The sequence below is a fragment of the Ostrea edulis genome, chromosome 9 (genome assembly GCF_947568905.1).
Source record: "Ostrea edulis chromosome 9, xbOstEdul1.1, whole genome shotgun sequence".
Lineage (NCBI taxonomy): Eukaryota > Metazoa > Mollusca > Bivalvia > Ostreida > Ostreidae > Ostrea > Ostrea edulis.
This window is the reverse complement of record NC_079172.1, coordinates 29178305-29202290: the sequence shown is the minus strand read 5'-3', so window position 1 is coordinate 29202290 and position 23986 is coordinate 29178305. Positions and strand designations below refer to the sequence as shown.

The 23986-nt window shown below is 35.3% G+C and overlaps 2 protein-coding genes across 2 annotated transcripts in view; both read right to left on the bottom strand.

The window, feature by feature from the left end:
• Nucleotides 1-14150, bottom strand: part of LOC125659716 (uncharacterized) — a 37447-nt gene extending 23297 nt beyond the window's left edge. Inside the window, exons 1-5 of the mRNA XM_048891485.2 lie at nt 13319-14150; nt 9521-9914; nt 4033-4074; nt 2767-2879; nt 965-1032 (exon numbers count right to left, since the gene is read on the bottom strand). Coding sequence (XP_048747442.1) covers nt 965-1032; nt 2767-2879; nt 4033-4074; nt 9521-9914; nt 13319-13804 — 1103 coding nt within the window. The 5' untranslated portion in view covers nt 13805-14150. The remainder of the gene's footprint in view (nt 1-964; nt 1033-2766; nt 2880-4032; nt 4075-9520; nt 9915-13318) is intronic.
• A 6151-nt stretch (nt 14151-20301) lies between these two features.
• The window catches only part of LOC125660317 (inositol 1,4,5-trisphosphate receptor type 3-like), a 62157-nt gene continuing 58472 nt past the window's right edge, over nt 20302-23986 (bottom strand). The window contains 2 exon segments of the mRNA XM_056150698.1: nt 20302-20649; nt 21607-21861. Coding sequence (XP_056006673.1) covers nt 20542-20649; nt 21607-21861 — 363 coding nt within the window. The 3' untranslated portion in view covers nt 20302-20541.

Below are 23986 nucleotides of genomic sequence, written 5' to 3'. Positions count from 1 at the left end.
ATAATTGAGCATGAAATTTCATACGACTCCTCGTCCTCTTTAGAAATAAATCTGATTGATAATGATTTTCAAACTCATTAACCTTTATCTGGTAGCGAGCTATCAGTAATTATAACTTTTATATTTTGTAGTAGCTGGCTACGAGTAGCTAACTTTTCTTACTTTTAGTAGCTGGCTACTAGTAACTGGCTACTAGTAGCTAACTTTTCCTGGTTCAAGTAACTGGCTACTAGTAGCCAACTTTTCTCTTTTTAAGTAGCCAGTTACTAGTAGCTGGTTACTAGTAGCCAACTTTACCGATCTCTAATTTTGTGGTACCTCACCCACAGCTGGTGACGTCTTAAAACATGAGTAAAATATTCTCGAAGAGACATAAAACAAACAAATAAAAACACAAACAAACAGGATTTGGGGTAAAATGATAACATAAAAGAGAACAAAATTGTTTATTTTTTTTATGTCCCCCACAATATAGCTGTGCAAAAGGAAAATGAATCACAGAAAAATTGATCGAAATTCTACATCTGTCAAGTTACCTACTTAAAATACTACTTTATAAGAAAAGTATCCCCTCTGAACCAATATCTTTTAGGACAACCAAATATAAATTCTGTTAGATGTAGCGGGTTTAAAAAAAACTACATGTATTTCCAAAATCAAGGATACTGTCTTAATGAATGGAAATGAAAGTAAAATAGAATCTGCCACTTAAGATGTACTTTCAGATTGTGCATGTATTGAATAACAATAAGCACTTGTTAGTTCCACGAAATGACATTAATTAGCTCGTGCCATTGCATACCTGCACACCTTTCACGATTGTGAATTGTTCTTTTAAAAATACACAAGTGCTACAAATCATGCCATTATAATCAAAAGGAGGAAATTAATGATTGATCATTTATGATCTCCCTAATTGACTTATGCTGAACACATTACATGCTGTTCATGTTTAAGAACTTACCTGAGATCACTCACGCTTGTACCGTAAAAATATGAGCTGATGTTGCTCCTTAGAAAGACGTTATTGATCTGAAATGAATACAAAAACATTTTAAAGATAGTTTGAAAATAATTTAATGAACATTTATAACAGTGGCGAATCCACTGAAGCACCCTCTCACAAATTTCATTCATTTTATAAATTATAGATTTTGTCCAAAACACTAGGATATACGAGTACATGTACATGTTTTGTTTTGTCGTAACTCATCTGTGTGAGGGCGTTTTGCCTCTTGAGCCCCCCCCCCCCCCCCCCCCCACCAGGGCTTTATCCTGGAACCACTGGGGTTTTTAAGACAGTCCCCAGACCCCACCCCTAACCTTTTAACACATCTCCCTCCAAGTTCAGAAATTTCTGATTCGCCACCGATAGCGGTAGAAATGTACGTGTATGTATAAAAGAAATTTGAAAAATAAATTCAAGAGAAATCGTGTAATGCATGTGTAATTGGTATACAGGTATTAAAACATGCATATATATTTTTTCTGAAAGGAAATTATATATCTCTATCAGTTTATCTCAAGCAAATCAAACCAAATATTGAGATTGTACGTGAGGGTTTTACATGAAGAAGTTTAACGCCTACGGGGGAATCCGTGATTACTGTATATATTGAATAACAATACACGTGTGGAATATCAAAATAATATTTTTACATGATGCTATAGACAGACGACGGACAAAATAAAGTGTAGCTGCACTTTGCAGGTGACACGAAAAACAGGGAAAATTAAATGTTCAACAATTCTATAAACTGATATTTTTAATCGTGTCTTGATGGTAATTAAAATTAATCATATCGCATTCGTCAAGGATTTTTGTGGATTTTTTATCATGCCGTGTGTTTCGCTGAAATTTTAAAACATCAAGGCCACATCGGTGTATAATCTCATTAAACTATACACGGTAATGATGATTAAAAACCCGATGATTTCCTTCTGTTAATTTGTTTGAGGCTATTATTTGAATGATATGAAATGGTTACTTGACATTAAATTCACATTTATGATTTAGAATGCCGTGAATATTTTATTTTCCTGACTTAATTTCTATGGGAAAGAAAAAACACACATATTAAGATCATTTACATGAATGCATCTCAAATATGTATCAGATTACTAGTAACACGAATTTCTGGTGACAATAATGAACTACATGTATCTACAATTTATTCTTAATGGAAAAATATATTAACTACTTTACAAATCGCAGTCAAATGAATATGCAATTTGGTTTTAGAATTCTATGTCGTTCGATCTTTTGTAAACTGAGCATTAAACTATCTATAAATTACATGTATGTTTTCCATAAACCGTGTTGTGAATGAGAGAAAATCCTCTAACAAGGCAGAATTATCATCCGACATAAATATCACAAAGGTCATTTTGGGCTAAACAGGGAACCAGCATGTCTTATTAGGCGTAATAACTGTCTGTGTCTTATGACCGTTGTCTCGTATTTCATTCAACACTGATCACAAATATATTTCATGGTAAAAATGTCTTTGAATAAATCATTATAGATAACAATGGCTATAAATTGTATTTTCGTGAAATCCCTTCACCCTATTTATGCCAAGCATGTGCCTCACACACGTCACGGCATTATTTAAAACTTAAAAGCTAATTCCATTGTACTTCAAAGTGACAACTTGATAATATGCTTGTGGATGCGTTTCCATGACTACAGTTTTCACAACAACCAATGACGATTATATAAAGAGTAATTTAAAAAGGGAGATAAATCATGACAGGTTAACTTACATCGTCCTCAAAGACTTGGGTGAACTGTAGAAATTCCAGGCTGGAGGAATTAGACATTTCTAATACATACTTCTTGTTTAAAACGCGCATGTGCGTGATTGCTAAAATCATTGCTGAAAAAGACCCAAAATGATCATTATTTTTTAGCAAACAAAACGACATAAAACAACTAGAGATTGTTTTTATGAAAAACAAATGTCTCCCCAGCTCCCCAAATAGGAAGTGCTCCAAATGAAACCTCCTCCCCTTAATGTACTGCATGGTATGGAGGAGAAAGCATGAGCAGGAACATAGACATTATGAACTCCGATAAGCCACATAGGCGAAGTGTTCCCAAACTATTTTACAACCCCACCCGTCAGATCCACTATAACTTTAAGGATAACATTTGGATCCTCCTGTCCCTACCATATGCACATCTGCGATTGGAATTGAAGTATTGTACAAAGTTTCAAATCTATCCGATAAACCATATAGAAGGAGAAGCGTTTACAAGCTATTTCAACATCCCCCACCCCTCTAAGATCCACTAAATCTTTAAGGAAAATAATTGGATCCTTCTGTCCCAATAATAATCACATTTACAAATGGCAATGAAGCATTGTACAAAGTTTCAAATTTATCCGATAAACCATATAGAAGCAGAAGTGTTCACAAGCTATTTTACATCCTCCACCCCTCTTAGATCCACTATAACTTTTATAGGAAAATGATTGGATCCTCCTGTCCCATTAATATGCACATCTATAAATGCTAATGAAGCTTTGTATAAAATCCCAAGTCTATCGGATAAGCCATATAGGAGGAAAAGCGTTCACATGCTATTTTAACATCCTCCACGCCTCTTAGATCCACTATAACTTTTATAGGAAAATGATTGGATCCATCTGTCCCACCAATATTCACATCTACAAATGACAATGAAGCATTGCACAAAGTTTCAAATCTATCAGATAAGCCATATACGAAAAGAAGCGTTCACCAAATTTTGTGACAGACAGACGGACGGACGGTCTGAAGGACAGAAAGTACAAAAACATTATGCCCCCCCCCCCTCTGAAATAGGGGAGACAGACCTAGTGTCATTAGTAGTGGTAGTGTATCTGCAATAAAATTATACTTAATTGAGAACCCTTTCAACTTCCTTAGATCGTTCTTTAATTGTTTTGTACTATAAATGTTTCAGAACAAAATAAATTGCAATGAAACGTGTGCATGTCCTTCAAGATTTGCCATAAAACTACACAGAAACTTGATTCCTTTTACCTAAACCACTCTTTTCCTCGGATGATGTTGATGATGATGATTCTACAAAAAATAAAAATTTAAAGTAAGTTCATTGGTTTGTTTACACTCTAATCTCATATAAATCATTTCAAAGTGATTGAAAACCATTGATTGGCGTTGGTATCATTTCCCTTTATTATAATATTACCGACTTCCTTTCTTATAAATCATACATGGAAAATAAAGTAAATGATATTTTCATTGATATATATATATATATGGCACGCCAAATTCACAAAAATTAGCTAAACATAGTTTCACAGTTGATAAACTAGGTTTATCGACTGTAAACTATAGTTTACGAACTGTAAACTATAGTTTACGAACTGTAAACTATAGTTAACGATTCGTTAACTATAGTTTTCATCCTTAAAACTATATTTAACGGTTGTAAACTATAGTTTACAAATGCTAATCCAAGTTTATCTGTCTTTTATTAAACGTTAACAATAGATTTTGCTGATAAATACAGATTCACATTTGTAAACTATAATTTACATTCGTTAACTATAGTTCACAATTGTTAATCCTAATTTCACAAATTGTGATGCTATATTTATCAGATAAACTATGACTTGTAAACCGTAGTTTACAATCGTGAAACCGTATTTATCAGATAAACTATGTTTTGAAATCGCTAATGATTGTTTTCATTGTTAATTATAGTTTACGCTTGTGAAACATAGATTATCTGTTAACTATGGTTTACATATGTGAAATATAGATTAACGGTCCGTAAACTATAGTTTACTGTCGATAAACCTAGTTTATCAACTGTGAAACTATGTTTAGCTCATTTTTGTGAATTTGGCGTGCCATAGATGTATGACCTGCCGTTTTAATTGCAATTGCCTAGACAGTTGACGTGTAACAGTAGATTTGTAGATTCGAGTTTGAATCTATTAGGGGACTATTTTTCCACCCGATTATTTTTTATCCTCTACATAAAATCAGTTTTAAAGTTTTGGATTACAAAATATTAGTGTGCATATTCTCCACTTTTTATTCATGAAAGTTTTCACTCGTGTGCTGTACAACTTTACGATAACCCTGCAATAACCACAGCCAGGGGTTAGTGGGCCGAGGACCTCAGTCGCACTAGAAATGTGTAGTGTCATTGTTACACCGTGTGCTACTTAGTTAGATCAAATCAGACTTGTAGTGTTGTAATTAAAATGACCATCAGCCAAAAAAATCTGTGTAGTTTTCAACACAACAAGGATTAGTCAGGTCATGCGAGTTCATTAACGCCATGGACAAGACTGTTTTCCAGGCAGAAGTGATTGATTGACGAATATCGAGGAAGAGGTTTTAAAAAAGATAGAGAGACAGTGAGAAAAGGAGAAGGTTGACAGAATTATTTACATGTAACTTTGGAACATCATTCATCGACATTTCAGGCTCCGGGACCATGTAATTTAGAACAGTTCTCTTTTGATATCAGTCTCTCTTTTTCACAATTTGTTCCGATTTTAAAAGCGAAACTTAAATCGAAAGTGGTCTGGTGAAAAATGAAGATAATCAATCTCATGATTCCTATAAAGTGTACAAAATTAAGAGTAGGACAAACACGGACCCCTGGATACACCAGAGGTGGGATCAGACAAACACGGACCCCTGGAGACACCAGAGGTGGGATCAGGTGTCTAAGAGGAGTATAGGCATCCCCTGTTGATCTGTCACACCCGCCGTGAGTCGTATATCTTAGTCAGGTGTGAGTTATATGGCCGCGCTGTCTAGTGACTAGAAATATGGAAAATATGAAATGGCAACATTCATAGCAAGAAATTGTGCGCTTATCTAAAATCCTGTTCGGTCGTATCTATAGAATGTACTATCTGAAAACTTGTCTGAACTGCATGACCACTGCTTCTTTGATGTGATCAGATTAGTGTCGATAGGGATCCTATTTTTGGAACACCTATCAGAATGCAGAGTACAATGAAAGTAATAAACATAGATTATTCTAATGAAGTTGTCAATCTAGACCAACTTATGACTCAGCATTGATCAAATGTAAAATGCACTGTACTCATTACACCAATCTATGAATGCTACTTCATTGTAATTATTTACTGGTGTAATTCTAATCTATGATAATCAATTTATTTATAGATCATCTAAGAATGCAACTTGATAATTGTTTCTTTTCCCCTGGTGAAATTTTAGTCGCAGCTTCCTCGGTACAGAATCGAATGTGTAACGTTTTAAACAGGCGTGATCTCTGAGATCTTTGTTTTTTTTCACGTCCCGTCGAGAAGTTTTCACTCGTATTGAGACCTCAACAGCTGTAGGTGAAGTACCACAAATTTAGACCTATGTTTAGTGATCTGGGCCGTAGCAGTGAGGGTTCTTTAGCTTGCCAACGCCTGCTGCAACAGGGTACCTCCGTTTTCAAGGTCATATCCGAAAGACCCGTGATTCTCATTTCGAAATGCCGAGCGTTTGGCGAAGAAACAATCACTACCCATGAGAACTTAAATACAAAAATATAAACTACAAAAACGCAGGCCTAACCAGTGCCAGTAGCGTCAAAAGTGGAACAAGAAATCTACAGCTCAATTTGTTTGTTTGTTTTTAAGTTAAATTTTAACCATGTTGTTCTTGAGAGGAAACTTTCAGAAGATTTTTCCGAGATACAGCTAATCAGCTTGCCCTTTTCTGAACTCATGCACATTTCGAGCAGACTTGAATTTACAATACTCGGGGAAAACTTGTACTTTCTTTAGGTAAATTGTAGTTTAATGTTGTTGCTGTTGTTGAAAACATTTCCCCGGTCTACTTTCATGCATGTGACCCCACCCTAATCCCATGAAGGTCATGGTTCAAGTAAAGATAAGTCCACATGCTTTTTGGCAACAGTTCTTTTTTAAAAAAAAATGTAATTTCACCAGAATTCACATTTTTAGATAGATAGATAGATAGATACTGATAGATAGATAGATAGATACTGATAGATAGATAGATAGATACTGATAGTTCACTGAACGATATCTGTTTTCATGTAGCTCTATCTTGTTGTTATAAATAAAATAGATAAATAACTTATGTCGGACATTGCTTACATCCATTTAGAAACGTTGAAAACAGCCCGCATTCTTGATGTTTATGGAAATTTTCCTCACGATTTCTTGAGAAAACATACATAATTTATTTAGACAGTCATGGCGACACGCCCTCTCTAATGCGCCTTGTCCAACACCGTGATCAAAAATTTATTACCTTTTTACCTGTCAGTTGTTTTTTCCAAAAATGTATATTACAAATGGAAGTAATTATGTTCAACGAAATTATGCTGTCGTTTGTTTTGTACATTTTTATGAGAAGCAGTCAACCTCCATTGGAGGTAGACAGAAAAATTGAAGGTCGGAAAATTTGGAATATTAAGTAAACATGCGTGTAGTATCTCTGAAAAGTTTAACTTTTGAGTAAACATATTTCTGTTGATATCAACAACAATAGTTTTATTTTACTATTTCAAAAAGCTTTCCAAAATTAGCCCAACTTTTAGAACATGCATGTGTATCCAGATTTTTGTTTTCAACGATGCCAATGCAATCTACTAAAAGGACAATTTCATGCTTCGCATTACATTTCTTAGGAAACAACATTTCGTGAAATTGATGGAACCATGTCGTTTTCATCGCTGATGACCACAGATTATCGTTTCCATTCTATTATATGGAAATAATAATGGTTTGTGACGTTGTGTCATTGCTTAATTCACTTTCGCAGTAAGTCAGGAAACTGTTATCTAATAAAGCAATATTTGTAGTTTTATTTGATCGCTATCACCATTCAGTGACATGTTCGTAAGGAATAATATAATCGATAAAAAATATTTAAAAGTCAGAACAGACATCAGCTGATTGAATATGAAAATGAAAAAGAAAAATTCTTGAAGAAAAAGATTTCTAAATATTTTTGCTTTACCTCTAGAAACATATATGTTTGAAAAAGAAAATACCATTTACAAGTGATTGTACAAGTTATGTATTTAGAAAATCATATAATTACCTCCATATTTGGCACACTTTGTAATATAATTCACTTGTGAAAAGCTGGGGAAAGAGCACAATTAATTCATAATATTTAAAAAAGAAACTTAGCATTTTTCCTTGATATAGAATACATACGTAATAAAATTGAAACTCCGTCCTCACAAAGAAACCAAAATATCTCTTATCATAAAAAGGTTTATAGAATATTTTGGTCAGTTTGATATTTTTGTTGTTCTGTTCAAGCATCAACTGTATTTCTAATTCAGTTTTTCGTGAGGTCTTGAAGAATGAACAAAAGAAATATTCAATTCCCTTTGTGTGTGTGTTTTGGATTAGTTGGGGTTGATATGCGTACATATATGAGGGTAGGGTGGGGCGGGGATGGGTGCGGGTTTTTTCAGGGGTTGGTCTTTCTTTGGAAACATTTGGTTAACGCTCTCTAGGTTTCAATAAATGTCTGTATTAGCCATTAAAGAAATCTCACGAGATCTCAATTTCGATATAAGATGTAGCATCACCAAGAACATAAACTTTTCATGCGGCACCTGTAGTAGTAAAACAATGGTGATTTAAGACGATTTAAGGCAAAACAGACAGGGTTATTTGTTCTCTAATGAGTATATACATCCTCAATATAAAGTAAATGTCGTTCACCTAGGATTAAGCAGTTTGTTTACTCCGTGGACTGCATTGTGGTTGACATGGCGAAGATTTGGTCATTCAGAACAAAGCAGATACGAACCGTCAACATGTTTGTAATCGCTGATTTTACAACATTTTCATTGGGCTTCATTAGAGTGACGGACCGTTCTTGTCCCGCCGCCATAACTTTAGTCCGAAAATGACCTTGACATTAATAAAAGCCGTAAACCTGCATGAATTGTTACAATCGTGCCGAATATAGAGAGAACTTAAAAGTATCAAACTATGACAAATATTGTGTTCCTAAAATAAAACTACATCTGATGGGTCAACAGGGGCGACCAACCATCTGAAGTAAAACGGACCACCCTTAGAGACAAATTGGCTGTGTTCGTACGACTAACAAATACGTTATTCCTGCTTGCAATCAGTGAATTAGATATGGAATTTTCGTCCAGACGCTTAGTTATATGTTTGAAACCCATTTTACATAATCTTATGTGAAATTCTGTCAAATATGTAACTAAGCGTCATGGCGTGCGCTGATTTTAGTATGAACGTCTGTACGGTGACTATATTATTATTACATTTGCTTATATGAACAATGTAAAGCTAAACTTTGATAACCCTTACAGTTGTTCCCGTCAATACAACACTTAGACAAGCCCAACGACATGTGTTGATCCCTTCTTCATGCTACAAACAGCCAGATAAACACAGATGAAGATGACGGTGATTCGACCCCCCAGCATTCTCTTGACTCTTTTTAAGAATTGACAATAAGAAATCAGTTTTTTATCAAAATTTGGCATATTAGAACTTACCATTTTGTTGTGGTCTGAGTAAGACGAATGTAACAGCAGAGAATAGCCCTGCCAAAATTAAGACTGTAATGATCACCATTGGGATCAGACATCGCTTCCGACTCCTGCGCATCCTAGAGCGCAATGGAACTGTGATTTTGTCAGCTTCCTTTGCTGCACGTTCTCGGCTCAACGTACTTTCCAAAGGTTTTTTGACAGTTAATGTCGAAGTCAAACCGTCTTCTATATTGTTATTTAACATTTCGGAATGTTTCAGTTTCTTTCCATTCCGTATTGATACAGTCAACACAACTGCTGTTTCCGGTTCATGGTCACCATCATTTTTGCGGGATCTCCTAGAACTCTTTTCTCTATGTGGCCGTTTCCGTTTCGATTTTGATTCGTTGTGAATATTCTATTTCAAAAAAAAAGAAGAAGAAATAAATAACACAATATAGCTATTAAGTAGATCCTGTCTAAATAAAAAAAAAACACCAAACAAATATGCAGAGAATGTTCTGGATTCTATCCACGAAAACCTGAAGTTGATTCTGATCGCCTGTCAGATAGAACTGCATGCAAATAATACTAATCATTATAATTAAAACAAGTACCATTATTAACGCCCTATTTGTCAATCAGGGTTGTAATTTGTATGAAATAATTGGGGCTTTGTCACGCTTCAATAAATAAATATTTTGGAAGATTATAAAAGGGAAAACTTTGTTGTTCAATTTATGTGTCTACTCCTTTGTCGTTTAGGTTAGGAATTTTCAGAAATGGTAATCAGATCACCAAATACTGTATCACCCAAAATCAAAATGATCATCTCTATATCAAATAACTAAATACCATAGAATTGATAGCGCAAAGAAAAAAAAACCCATGTGAAATACGTTTCAAACATGTAGCCAAGGGTCATGACATACATGAAGGATGATTTTAGATGAGCGTCTAGATACGGTGTCCTAAGTGCTAGGATTGGTGGATTTCAAACTCTTAGATTCGAGAAGTACACATAAGATATTTCAAGTACTAGGGTATTCGGGAATATTAAGTTTTAGGTCTTTCACATTTAAAAAATATTCGTCACGTGATCAGGTTGATGAGTTCCAGTACATTCTTTTACAAATCTACCACCACCTTACCTGTTTGTAACGGTGTACATTTCCACTGTCTTCATACATTGTGGTTAAACCTTTATACAATTATTTCTGTCGTGATTTTATTCTATCAGCTTTTCCACACAGAAATTACTTGTAAGATCCAGATATTACAAAAACAATATTCCATCATCTCACAAAAGTGAATAAAATGGCGATGTGCCTTGTGAAGTGATTTGGTGACATTTCGTTTGACAAATTACCAATTATTTGATGGAGGGCTTTTTGCTTTACCTTTCTAGAATGCATTTTACATGGAAATGTAAACAAACAGTAAGTTTGAATGACATATCTAATTGATTTCAAAACAGTTCTTCAAGTACATTTCTTTCTGAATAGTGTACAATGGAACTAGAGAGAAAAATCACTTAAAATCAGTAGAAATTAACGGGTCAGAGTAACACGGATGAAATATAACGTATGCACCTTCCTTTTCATGACAAGTGTTTGACAATCAGCTTCTTTAGTTTATTTGTTTCAAACTGGAGGTGTTTTTGACCATCTTTCTTGACACGTGCGACAATGGGTGGCATCAATGGAATGTTTCTAATGACATTCCATTTACTCAAAAACTTAGACATATACTTTATATTTTGTCATGTTGACCTTAGCATTTAGAAAGATATATATCCATGCATATATGTAAAATGTAGTAAAATAAATGCATTTATCTGTTAAATCTATAATGTATGCATAAAAACAAAATAGTAAGTGTACAATGAATTTAGTTCTTTGCGAAAACAACACTTCATTTAATTGTTTAAACCTAAATATTTCATCCTGATTTTCAATTTATATTTAAATTTACATCCATCGGGCATGCCATAAACAGTGACTGGTATTTAAATGTAATCAGTTAATTATTAATGAACCTATCTATCGAGATATACGGCTCACGGCGGGTATAACGGTTGACAGGGAATGTTTACTCCTCATAGGCACCTAATCCCACCTCTGGTGTGTCCAGGGCTCTCTCTCTCTCTCTCTCTCTCTCTCTCTCTCTCTCTCTCTCTCATATGTTGATTTAAATACATCATTAAAAGGTTTCCAAAGATAATTATGATTGCGTGATTAACTTTTATATACTTAAGTGTAGACATGCTGCTAAATTTCATAAATAATTTCATCCCAAATATAAACTTTGCGAATTATACGTACGTTTCAAAGACAAAAATGTAAATAACTTAAACAGACATCTACAACAAAACTAAGCATTGCACCATGATACATGTCCTGACCGATTTGTGATCTGTGTGATATATGTGAGAGAATTGATGACAACATCAAACTTTAAAACATGAAAAACCTATGTGTCTGTATATTTATTTCTAAAATTCAAGAGTTAGTCTGCTATCCTTCCTTACATGTATATTTATTAAATGTCCGATTCTCTCTGTATGCAATATCTCTCCCCCCCCCCCCCCCCCCCCCTCTATTTTGTGCTAATGATCATATATGTGCAGGTATCCTTTATATATTTGTACCCTTGGAAATATTATTTATATAATTAAAAAATCTAACTTATGTACCTCATGCACCATTGTGAATGGTTTGAGCGAATAAATGAAATGAAAGAAATGATCTCTTTGTTATTATTGCATGTGCTTCAAGAACTAGTCCATTGTTTGGCGTGCACGTGTGATAAAGAATTGAAATGAAAGCACAGGGCATACAGCTGATGCATTAGCGATTCACATACCACGTGATTAATTATTCATACCGATGTCTTGATTCAGTTCAAATGTATAATTACGCTTCTTATTGCGCTTCTTCAAGACAAGTATAGAAAAGACGTAGTCGTAAACGTGTCCAGGAGACGTGTTTGACTTTGAAGCTTGTGTTATACGAGTAAGGACGTCTCCAAGACTCCACTTTTATTTCAGTTCTAACGTTCAGGAGGTTGATGTCCCCTGGTTTACACCTACGCCAGTTACAATAGGCAATGCTAACTACAATTTACAATGTAAACTACAATTTACAATGTATTCTACAATTTACAATGTTACTATGTAAACTACAATTTACAATGTGACTATGTAAATTACAATTTACATTGTAGCCTGTTATGACGTCAAAAACTTTACTTGTTTTGGACAGCTGTTGTAATTACAATTTAAACTGTTATGACATCACACCTTCACAGTTACAGCTGTTCTAACGATAATTTACAGTTTCTTGTAATAATTTTATCATCGCAGATTCCATGACCACGGCACAGGTGTCACATGACAGGTTAATGTAAAATGACTATTTTGCATTGTGAAATATGTATTTAAGCACTGCCTCATCATATTTAAATACATCGTATAAGTTTTACATCGCGGAGACACAGGACATCGTTACGCGTTCATTTGAATACCGATTTGTTTTTAAGTTTGTGTAATTGAGGTGAGGACATGATATGCATGGACATACAGGTTAATTACACGTATCATTTGAAACTTAATTAAATTCATTGAACTTTCGAACTTTACATGATTTATGGTAAAACAATGGCGCCCGGAAGCCATATATCAAATACCAAGTACTTTTTGAAAAATTCGAACGAAACCAAAATCACTGCATATAGTGATTGAATATCAACATAGATACTATAAAGGTTAGTTTAAGTATTATGTGAACAATGAAAATTGTAAATAAAAAAAGAATTTCTAACCTGCCTGTGCTCCAACGGAATAAGCGGCAATTCTCGATTACAATGATTCTGAGACAGTTTCAGTTCTAATGGGGATTTTGGTTGTGAACGACTGCTACAAGATCGAACACTTCCGGAATGTACAATTCCGTCCACTGGGATAGGGGGTAAAGCACGGCCTTGATTTACTGATGCGGGCGGCAGAAACTGAGCGTCACTGAAATTAGACGATGAAGAATACGTGGGACTCATTTGTGGAGAACGAGATGGAAGCGAACCGGAAGTCCTTCTCCAGGAACCGGATACCGAGTTTCTTCCAGCTGCGGTGGAGATGTATTCCAGGTCTTGGAGTTTGAACTCATTCCCCGGAAACACCATTCCTTGCTTTCGTTTTCGAGTGTCCGGCGTTTGTTGAGGACAGTAACCATACTGTTTCTCATCCCGTGGTCTCCCGGGATAGTCGGGTTCGATGCCATCGAAATATGTTGCCCAGCTTGGGGTTCCCATTTTAAAAGAAAATAATTCTCCGACTTTAAAATTCAGCCATCAAGGTATAGTTTGTATTGGATATCCATCGAGTAATAATTTTTGGCTTCACTAACAAAAAATAATTTCAGATAGAAATTTCACACGTATTGACAGAATTCATCAACGAAAAATCAATCCACGCACACAATCATACGGCAATTTAACATGCGTACATTTTTCATCAATGAATCCACGTAGAACAGAATCCTTTCAATTAATTTTACAACGGTAAAATTCCGAAAGAAATAAACATCCTTGATTCCACTTACACATGTTTAATACTGAACTCTAGAGGTCAGCGCTCCTCTCATACGACGGTCGGTTTGAAATTTCGTGAGGCCCACTTTGCATAAATTGCAAGGTATTACGTTCATTGGAGTGTGTCTCAGTTCGTCCTCATTGGTTCCGCTTCAATGACCCCACACAAACCTGTGCCAATTTGGTTTGTCCCTACCATTAATTAATGTCACTTTCGTCCATCAACCGTAGAACGCAGTGTGTTAAACTTAATTAATATTTTCCCTTCACACGTGTATATCAGAAATGGTGACGCAAAACTACTTTTTCGCATGTCTGAAACCACGCACTATTTTTCAATATTGCTTGAGGATTTTAAATTAATTTGTTTACCTACAAAGCAGGAAAATATTCGTTGCATTCGGCAATTTTTCTTCGTGAATATTCTCCCAATTCTTTAATGGCTACGCCTTTCCATCGTGTAACCACAATATGCTTAGGAATAATTCAGAAATGTTTTTACTTGTATATTTTGACACTTTACAACTGACGATGTACTTTTACTTTATATTGTTGAATTTGCAGTATATAAAAAACATTTTGTTGTTTTAATAACAAACTGCAGTTATATGTCGATTCAATGCAATATCCCTACTAAAAAATCAATAATTTACTTTTTCGTGGGAGTAATATTTTAGCTCACCTGAGCCAAAGGCTCAAGTGAGGTATTTGTTGTTACTGCTATACATATAACATTTTCATCTTCTCGAGAACCACTGGACCAATTTCAATCAAACTAGGCACAACTCGTTCTTAGTTAAAGGAAATTCAATTCAATTTTGTTCACATGGTTGTTCACACCCCCTTCAAAGGGGAGATAATCAAGAAACCGCAAAAATAGGATGAGGTCATTCAAAAATCAACTTCCTGACGTAGTGTGGATTCGCGTTTGTTCAAACCATGACCCCCCCCCCCCCCTCCTCGTGGGTAGGGTGGAATCACTATGGGGAATCAATTTCGTAGAGAAATATATTGAGAATAAGATCTTCTCAAGAACAACAGGGCCATGATTAGCCATATTGATATGCATGCATCTTCAATACAATATCAAGTTTGTTCAATTCAGGGACCCGGGAGGTTGGACACAATATGATATCGAAGTTTCATTTGGTAATATACAGACAATTGATCAAAACAATTTTTTGAAGACCCTAAATGGTATCAAAATCAAACGTTTCCAACTCTTGTGGATTCATGTTTTCTACGCCTCTGCGACTAAAGTCAGAGACATAGTATTTTTGTCCTGTTTATCCGAAATTTTAACCTTACTCATAACTTTTGAATGGCAAGTGATCGAACTCTTATATTTTATATGTGCATTTTTGTGAATATACCATTTTGGTAGCAAAGTTTTTTTTACAATACAAGTTTGACCATGGATTTTGAGTTGCTTTTAAGGAAAGTTAACCAAAAAGAAAGGCATTGTCACAAGGAATGAAAATAAGAAATACGAGAGCCCAATTACTCACCATTTAAGATTTATAAGCAAGTTTAACCTTTCGGACAGACTCAATGGCAGGTGCTTCCTCCTATGATCACGGGATCATAAAAAACTTGAATCCACACAGCTTAACAGCGTATGCATTTAGATACAATGTATCGTGGCCCTCCTACTGTTAAAAAGGATTTTGTTTTAATTAAATTCCTGCATATCCCTATATAAAACCTTGCTATCCTATTGTGGCCACATCCTACCACCGGACCCCTGGATTAAACAAACTTGAATTTGAATTATCTGGAGATGTTTGCATAGTGATATGATTAATCAAGGTCCTGCTGTTGCTGCGATGATTTTTTAAAAGATATTTCCCTATATATTCTAATGTAAAAGTCTGATTCCTTATTGTGATTTCATCGTACTTCACACTTTAAAGAAACTTGAATCTGCACTACCGGGGGATGCTTGCATAATGATATGATTAATCATGATCCTTTTGCTCTTGAGATTTCTATAAGCAACAACATTGCACGAATGGTGTTAGCTGACCTTTTTGTACATTCATTGAAGTAGAATTTATTCAAAAACCTCTTCGTGAGAAGAACAAATCTCTTGCTGTAGCCTTCAATTCGACATAAAGATATATCGACGACGTTTTATCTATTAACAATAATAACTTTCATTCATATGTCGATTCGATATATCTCTGTGAACTTGAAATAAAAGACACCAGAGTTGTCCACCTCTGCTTCATACCTAGATATTTTATTGAAAATAGATATTAATGGGAAACTAACAACTCAACTCTATGATAAACGGTATTCCCATATCTATATAACAATATTCTATATCACCTGCATATGGTGTTTATATTTCTCAACTGATTCGATACGCAAGAGCTTGTTCTGTGTATGGTCAGCTTTTAAATCGAGGCAGCCTACTGACAAACAAGTTGATGGTGCAGAGGTTTCAACAATCTTGTTTAAAGTCAGCATTTCGCAAATTCTATCGTCGTTATAACGATCTAGTTTGCCAATACAACCTATCATTGGGTCAAATGCTGTCTGACGTGTTTTATACCGATTGTTATGTCTTTCTTGTCACACTGATTTTGACTACGGATAACTTCGTTTACCTGATCAAGATATAGGGCTCACGGCGGGTGTGACCGGTTGGCAAGGGTTACTCCTCCTAGGTACCTGATCCAACCTCTGGTGTGTCCAGGGGTCCGTGTTTGCCCAACTCTCTATTTTGTATTCTTTATAGAAGTTATGAGGTTGATCACTGTTCGTTATATTCTTTCGTCCACACGTAAAAGTTTGCTGCCTTATTGTGGTCCACTGAATAAACTTCAATTTACACTGTGTGAGAGAGTTTTCATGTAATTTCTAACTTTTTTGACCCAGTGGTTCTTGAGAAGAATATTCAGAAATGACATCACCCTAATTTTGCTTTTTCTTGATTACCTCGCCTTCGAAGAGAGTATAGTCCTTGATTTGAAGGAACTTTTCTCAAGGATGATTAGTGCCATGTTTGCTTGAAATTGGCCCTGTGGTTCTTGAAAAGAAGAAAATGTTAAAAGTTTACGAACGGAAAGACATGGACGGAAGGAAAGTCAAACGAAAGACGAAAAAGGTGATCAGCTGTCACCTCAGGTAAACTAAAAGTTGTCGGACGGAGAGAGGAACAGACGATGTAGTGAACAATGAAAAAGTGAAGTCGAGCAAGTGAATTCAATCCCACAAAATATACAAAATGAAAGGAAGGACAGACATGGACCCTTCATAAACAAATTGAGGATTAGGTGTCTATGAGGAGCAAGAATCCCCTGCTGACCGATCACACTCGCCGTGCGTCCTATATCCCAATCAGGCAAACGGAGCAATCCACAATCAAAATCAGCATGCAAAGAACGGTCTTTCAGTCAGCACTCGCCCCAGTGACAGCCTGCATTTACAAACCAGATCACTACAACAACCATTATGGAATAATTTGCGAAATATTGACCTCAAACGAGATTGCTGAAACAAAGCAATATCAACGTATTTGTCAGCTGCCTTTCTCGATTAAAATAATTATCTTACGCAGAACACACTCTGGCGTATCGAATCACCTCAGAGACATAAACACCATATGCAGGTAACAATTGAATATTGCTCCACATGTAGATGAATATGACGAAGGGGTATCTAAAGTCATCTCGTTTGTTATAAGTTATTTTCCGTTGACACCTATATTCAATAAAATATCTAAGTACACTGAAGTTGATATCACAAAGATGCTGACATTCCCAATTGGCAATGTTTACGTAGTCTTTAGTGATAGGTCTTCTGTTGAAATTTCTATAAGCAAAACAAGATATAAGGCTCACAGCGGGTGTGACCAGTCGACAGGGGATGCTTACTCCTCCTAGGCAGCTGATCCCACCTTTGGTGTGTCCAAGGTTTCTCCGTTTGCCCAACTCTTAAATTTTATTCTTTATGGGATTCATGAGATTGATCACTGTTCGTTATTTTCACCTTTTCAGTATTCATAAATGTTCTCGCGAATACAATGCAGTTTATAGCATTCCCTCAATACATTGTACATTTCAGTGTGTCACAATAGATACTCCAAAAGTTGCTGACGTTTGAAAGGAATCTGGGCTAGGGTGATTCTAAAAATTGCACGGGCTGGAATAGCGGCACAACCGCAATGGTGAAAATGTTAAATTCTGGAATTGGCTGAAACGTTAAAAACTGCAAATGGATATCACTGTAGTATGGTAAACTATTCTAGACTAGAAGTTTCAACAAATGTTGACTGAGGTTGAGGGTAACTGTAATTATGCAAGTCCTTTCCTTACTGAACTACTGCCTCCGCTTAGAAATCTAAACAATTGTTTTGCTTGCGTCTTGTAAACTTCGTTACTTTTTTTTTATTTCTTCCTAATGGAAACAAGTTTCTATGCGTTTATTGTGATGTAACTGCATACCATTGTCTGTGACGTCTTGACATCACTATATGATATTGCAGAAAATTTAAAGCGAACATTTGCAAAGCTCAATAATTCTCGAAATATTGACAACTAAATATTTTTCAGAGGGAATATATTCAAATTATTGACTATTGAGATACATAGACGCATATAGATAGAATATCTTGCTGAATATAAATACATTCATGAATTAGCAGTTTTTCGCGAATTCATTGTTATGACTTAATGTACATTGGTGGTAAATGATCATTAGATGTTAAGAAAAAAAATAGGGGGAGGAATTGTTGATGTTGTTCATTAAAAACTAGTATATCAAATGTGGCATCTCAAATGAACCCAACTTTTGTGTCAAAAATGTCTATTCCGTCATCAAAAGCCTGGGTTAAAGAGTGTACATACATGTACATTGTTGGTACGACAATAGTCTGACTATGATCACATCTCAACCACTGTAATGTGTGTGAAGCGGACCACCATGGTTGTAACATGTCTCCTTCATGCATATTCATTGAGACTATGATTTTAAAATTATCCTTAGAAAACCTAATGCGGTTATCGCTTTGCATCAAACCACTTACTAAGAAACACCAGACATAGAAACTTCAAACGTACCCTGATAATTTGAGTAAGAAACCGCAAAAACAATGCAGGTGGTGTTTACTTTGATTTTGTCCGTCATAAACTTAACTGACGTAAAGTATTACCTATGTGGGACGCAATTTAGCAGATGAAAAATTACTCCTGTGCTCGCCAGAATGTTGTGGCAAATTTGTCTACAGTACAGTATTTTACAAACTTTAATGGATTTTATTACAGAAAAACGAAAATGAAACAAAAATAAAACAACTTAATGTGAATATATATATATAAAGCACAGAAAATTTCACTTTATTTGGATACCCACTTCCACACCTACCCGGTGTTGAACTCACGACCTGCGGAACCAAATCTCCTAGCAGCATGTAACCAGCGCGCTAGACCGCTCAGCCATCTAGGCAAGTCTTAAAAATTTGCTTTCGATGGTGATGGAATTCTCGCCACGCTGTCACACGCTACACGGTCATTAAGAATGGAAATGGGATAGTTATTTAACGTACATTTAAGAGGATCATATATGATACACATTGTATTTGAAATATTTTATATAAAGCACGGAAATAGCAATGAACTCTTAAATGAACATAACTGTCCTAAGTGAAGAAATATTTAATATAAAGCACAGAAAATTTCACTTTATTTGGATACCCACTTCCGCCCCTACCCGGGGTTGAACTCACGACCTGCGGAACCAAATCTTGTAGCAGCATGTAGCCAGTGCGCTAGACCGCTCGACATGGAAATGGGATACATTTAATGTACATTTAAGAGGATCATATATGATACACATTGCATTTGAAATATGATCCTCTTAAATGTACATTAAATAACTGTATCCCATTTCCATTCTCAATGACCGTGCAGCGTGTGACAGCGTGGCGAGAATTCCATCGTCATCGAAAGCAAGTTTTTTTTTAAACTTGCCTATATGGTCGAGCGGTCTAGCGCGCTGGTTACATGTTGCTAGGATATTTGGTTCCGCAGGTCGTGAGTTCAACCCCAGGTAGGGGCGGAAGTGGGTATCCAAATAAAGTGATATTTTCTGTGCTTTAAACATTTTTTCACTTAGGGCAGTTATGTTCATTTAATTAAAAGTTCATTGCTATTTCCGTGCTTTAAATATATATATATATATATATATATATATATATATATATATATGACAGGTCAACGAAATAAAAATAATATCAACCATAATAAAGAAATGACAATCTTCAAAGAAATATAAATAAATCATAAATGGAGGTCGACTATTAATGGAGAGCTTTGCTTTTGTTTCACATCGCTGAGTTTTCTTGGAAACCTACATTTCTTGTCTATATTCTGTTTTTGTCTATTTTCTAAACTGTTTTTAAGTAACGTTTTTTCTCCTCGATTCTTATCAATGCTCTTCCGGATTGTCTGAGACTACTTATGATTGGTCACTTTTGTCACGTTAGTGGTAGCGTGGGCTTTATGTTCCGCTTCCCAAGCCAACTGTCTTTGCTTCTCTTTCTGACGTTCCTTTTCGGCTTCCTAGAAATAAAAAAAATAATGCATTGGTGTTAGAGAACTATATGAACATAAAGTTTCCATTGGCATTGATTTGATTTCACGAAACAACCATACTGTATAATCTTAACTTTCTTTCGATTTTGACTATGATGTTTTACCTTGTAATATAAATGAATTTGTAACAATTCAATAAATTGCATAATTCACTATTTCAATTATAATGTATCAAGATGAAGAAGTAAAGATAACGCACAATTGTTCCATCTCATGAATTAAATAAAAAATACAAAATAAAGAAAAGGTCAAACTCCTCGACACACCAGAGGTGCATGCAATACATGGCTAAGCATGGGAACCTAAGACCCGTTTTTTTTTTTGTTAACTTCATTTTGTTTCACATAAACATGTGTAAAAATAATTACACAATGATTTAATAAACTTCTCGTTATCTGCATTAATAAATACAAAAGTAAATACTAATTACAATCACGGGAACACATATATCAGATTTGTTGTTTTTCACTTTACATTTGACACTGGAATTTGACTTTGTTGGAAATACATATACTTCATAGGTGACCTTCATTCAAAATGACGACACGATAATTGCAAAGATTACCGTGACCTTGTTAGCAATACACTATTTACTCGCTTAATATTTTGAAAGTCATGCTTTTTTTTTTTTAGATAAACACACAGGTGCATTGTTTTATCGCATCAATCTTTTTACTTTTTAGAAATACCTAATTTAATTTAATAATATTCTATTGATAAATTCAGAAGATTGGGCAACAGGCATATCCTATGTAGATCCTCTCCCAGATACTTCTTCTGTCTAAATTAAATTCTTTCACGCCTATACAAATTACCAATACTACCATCTACACTTTCCACTGAATGATTTATCTTTTTACGGTTTAGCCACCACTTTTGTTATTTATTAACGGAGACAACAAATGTACAAATATATATTCCTACCTCCTCCTTCATCTTGTTGACCATGTAATCCACCTGTATTCGTAATATCTCCACTTTTCGTTCGTTAGAATCCTCCTCGTTCTGCAGACTCAAGGCCCGATTCAGAGGAAAGAAATCGTAAATATTCTTCTCCAGCTGATTATGGACCAGTAACTCTAAGGCAGAGAAATCGTTAGGACGTGTTTCAGTAAGGTGTATGAAGAAGAAAAGGTAGGACCATTGATAGTGTTCCAATTTCACGTGTTTCTCAAAACCCTGAAATAATTCGATAAAAAACTTAAATGAGAGATGTATGAAATATTCACATCTTTCTCAAAAACCATCATTGATTGCATCCCAAAACAAACACATAGACAAAATATATGTAGATAACGAAAATTGAGCAATCTAACAATATTTATAAAGAATGTAAAATTAAGAGAAGGGCAAACACGGACACCTGTATAGAAATGACGTAGCAAAAACATGTGACTCTCGACTGCTTAAATACGCGAGAGCATGTTCTATGTAAGATGTAAGGTGAAAATAACGAACAGTGATCAATCTCATAACTCCTACAAGCAATACAAAATAGATAGTTGGGCAAACACGGACCCCTGGACACACCAGAGGTGGGATCAGGTGCCTAGGAGGAGTAAGCATCCCCTGTTGACCAGTCACACCCGCCGTGAGCCCCATATCCTGATCAGGTAAACGGAGTTATCCGCAGTCAAAATCAGTGTGCCAAGAACGGCTTAACAATCGGTATGAAACACGTCAGACAGCATTTGACCCAATGCGAGGTTGTATTGACGAACTAGATCGTTATAACGACCATAGAATTTGCGAAATGCTGACTTCAATCGAGACTGTTGAAAACCCTGTGACATCAACTTGTTTGGCAGTAGCTTACCTCGATTTAAAAACTGATTATACGCAGAAAAAGCTCTTGTATATTGAATCAGTTGATATATATAAACAACATATGCAGGTGATAATGGAATATTGCTACATAAATATGGGAAGTTGACGACAGAGAAGTTGAAATCATCCCGTTTGTCATACAGCTGAGTTGTTAGTTTGACGTTAATGTCTACTTTCAATAAAAATATTTAAGTATGAAGCAGAAGTGGACGATTATGTGGTGTCCTTTATTTCGAGCTCACAGAGATATATCAAATCGACATATGAATGAAAGTTATTATTGTTAATAAACAAAACGTCGTCGATATATCTAAATGTTGAATTGAAGGCCACAAGAGATTTTTTCTTCTCACGTAGAAGTTTTTGAATAAATTCTGCTTCATATGAATATATAAACAGGTCAACTAACAAAGGAGCACATTTCGTGCCCATGGGAATTCCAACAGACTGTTGGAAGACCTGATCACCAAAGACCACGAAAATATTGTCAATGAGGAACTCTAGCATATTTTTTATTTCAGCTTCATAGTACATGTGCGTGGAATCAGAGAGGTGTTTCACAAAGTACATGCAAGTTTTTGGATGACTGATCACTGGATATGAATATTTCCGTTTTCCATTTTTAGCTTTTCTGAGCCGAAGGCTCAAAGAGATAATCATATGGCCATATGTCTGGCGTGCGGTGTGATTCAACTTTTTGGAAAAAGGGCTATATCTCAAGAACCCATGGGCCAATTTTTGTCAAATTTGTCACTGGGTATCCTTGGCCCAAGGGCTTTCATTTGTACCAAAACTAGTGTTGTAACCCTTTAACAAGGAGAGATAATTAGGAAAATGCAAACAAAAGTAGTGGTTGCTAGAACCACTGGGCAAATTATCACCAAACTTATGCATAAGAATGAGGATAGGTTGTAGATAAAGAATTGTTCAAGGCATCATCCTGGGGCAAAGGGTGTGGTCTCAAGGTCACTTCAAATTTGACCTTAAATTTTGTTTTGTTAAAACTTTGATATTTTGCTTAGTATAAGGACTAGGATCATCAAATTTCGTCAGTTGATGCATCCTAGGACCTAAAATCATGTTGTCTCAAAAGTAGGTCATGGTGACCTACTTTTTGAATTTTGCAGGTAATTATTATCAAATAGATTTTGATGCATATCTTGGACACTTTTGAGCCTATTATCATCAAAAGTTGTCAGTTGATGGATCATGGGACCTTGAAGTGCGTCATGTGAAAGGTATGTCACCATGACCTACTTTCTGAATTTTATGGCTAATCATTTATGAATACATTTTAGGTTGTTATTTTAGATACCGAGAGGTTTAGAATCATCAAATCTTGTAAGTTGATGCGTCTAGAGGCCTCGAAACATATTTATAAAAAAAAAAAAGAAGTATGTCACAGTGACCTAGCTACTTTTTGAATTTTGCAGACATTCAAATTTCACATTTTCAATTTTAGATGCATATTTTGGAC